This window comes from Entamoeba nuttalli (genome assembly GCF_000257125.1).
Source record: "Entamoeba nuttalli P19 unplaced genomic scaffold asmbl_3007, whole genome shotgun sequence".
In the NCBI taxonomy this organism is placed as follows: Eukaryota; Evosea; order Mastigamoebida; family Endamoebidae; genus Entamoeba; species Entamoeba nuttalli.
The window spans coordinates 1-2,159 of record NW_008575767.1 but is presented as its reverse complement, the minus strand read 5'-3'; the positions used below and the strand labels follow the sequence as shown (position 1 = coordinate 2,159).

Genomic DNA, 2,159 nt, shown 5'->3' with positions numbered 1-2,159 from the left:
AAAAAAAAAGAGTCAAAACAAAACGAAAAAAATTCACCAACTAAGGATTGTTCACTTATTGAAAAAGTTACTGTGGAAGAAATTATACCAAAATCTGATACTCAAATGTCAAATGTACAATCAGAAATTACTTGTGTTAAATTTAATATTCAATCAGTTTCAGTTCAAAATAATACTTCTATTACATTGTCAGATGGATTAACAATAACAAGGAAAAGACTAAGTAAATCTAGTACAACTAATGATTTTAAGAAATTAAAAGACAGAGAGATCCTCAAACAATCTCAGCCAATAGATATCCCTTCGATTGAAACTATTATCATCCCTCGACATAAAGTTATTAATTCATTGAAAAAAGAAAATGAAGAAAATGGAAATGCATATCAAATTAAACCATTAATTAATGAATTTCCAAAATTACAATGGTTTTTCTTATTAAATTGTACCTCTCCTAAACAAGAACGATTAACAAAAAATCGTCTTTTATCAATAGGAGAAGATTTAAATTATATCAATAAAAAATATGTAACAATTGATATTACTGAAAATAAAATTGGATATATTCGTACATTATTAAAATATTTCTTTGATAAATTTGATAGAACTGGTGCTGGAACATTTTTAAGAAAAGAAGATTTTAATTTTTTTGAACAAAGTGCATCTATTAATGGAGCTACATCATTACTTAATACAATTCATTTATTTACATCATTAGAAGTACCTATTGATTATAATATTTTTGAACAAATATTATTTAATTATTGGTCATTTATTCTTTATGATGATACTGATGATTCTTTAATATCATTAATTAAAGTCATTGCTGATGGAATTACAGATGAAGAACATGGAGAAATATTAGGAATATTTACAACAGATGGAATTAGTGCATTAATAAGAATGGATATAAATCAATTACCAATACGTTCAATTTTTAATTGTTTTCATAGAACAAGCGTTGATTATTTTACTGTTAATGAATTTATTTATTGTTCCCTTCATCTTAAATATTTCCAAACATATTTAAATGAAGCAAATAAATTATTTGAAGACAAAGAATATGCTAAAATGGTTGCATTATTTAATTTAGTTTTTAATGCTTTTAATATAGAAGGAAAAGGAATTGATTTCTCTATGACAAAAACATTTGTATCAAAAATTGACAAAAACAGTAAACCATTCTATAAAAATTTAAAGACTCTTTTTAGTAAATTAGATGATGATAAAGATGGATTTCTTAGCTTTAATGGATTTATTAAAATATTTGAAAAAGCAATGATCTTCAATTTTAAAAAAGATATTCCAATTCCACATTTTGAATTTAAATATTCTTCTATTCATTATAAACAACTACTTATTGATCTTCTCAAAGAAAAAGAAAAAGCAAAAAAAGATCGTGAATTAATGGGAGTTTATAAAGGACATTCAAATGTTTCTTCTCCTAGTTTACTTAAACTTACTTTTAATTCTGGTGAAACTTTTAAACTAAAAGTAAATAACTCTTCTAATTTATCAGACTCGGTTCCTGTAAATTTGGCTCTTATTGGTTCAACTTCTTCTTCCTCTTTATCAGAAGAAAAGTTAGTAAAGAAATTATCTAAAAAGAAGAAAAAACAATCTTGTATTATTTGTTAACAAAGGCTATAACTTAATTGTATTTATTCACTTCATCTTTTGTTATACTCTCTTTTTATTACACCAACTTCTAAACACTGTTTTTTGTTTAATAATAAATGTTTAAATTAATTCTTCTTAATAACCATTAAATTATTTCATTTTTTTTCTTTTAGAATAGAAATAATACTTCTTGAAATGATTTAAAAATCAAAAACAATGATAGGTGTTGTTGTATTTTTCATCACTTATATATAAATTTAATACTACCACCTTTTGGATTGATAATGAAATCTGCAAAGAGAGAAAATTGATTTTAAAAGAATAAGAAAGTTATAACTCGGATAACTTAATAGTATTTTATAATACTTTTAGAATTTTTATTTATTTGTTGCTATTTAAGTATAACATTACTTTTTAAGATTATTTGTGTTATTCTCATTAAATTATTATTTTTTATTATTATGTTAATAGATAAATAAATCGAAAAAAATATGATACAGAAAATTTAAACTTTTCTTTTACATTTAAAAACAAAAAAAAAA

General features: G+C 22.6%; 1 protein-coding gene across 1 annotated transcript; it reads left to right on the top strand.

The window, feature by feature from the left end:
• Positions 1 to 1,635, top strand: ENU1_051830 (hypothetical protein; the record flags this gene model as incomplete). Its single annotated transcript, XM_008857890.1, has 1 exon — positions 1 to 1,635. Exon 1 carries the CDS (start codon positions 106 to 108, stop codon positions 1,633 to 1,635), a length of 1,530 nt encoding a protein of 509 aa, XP_008856112.1. The 5' UTR covers positions 1 to 105.
• Positions 1,636 to 2,159: the final 524 nt, after the last annotated feature.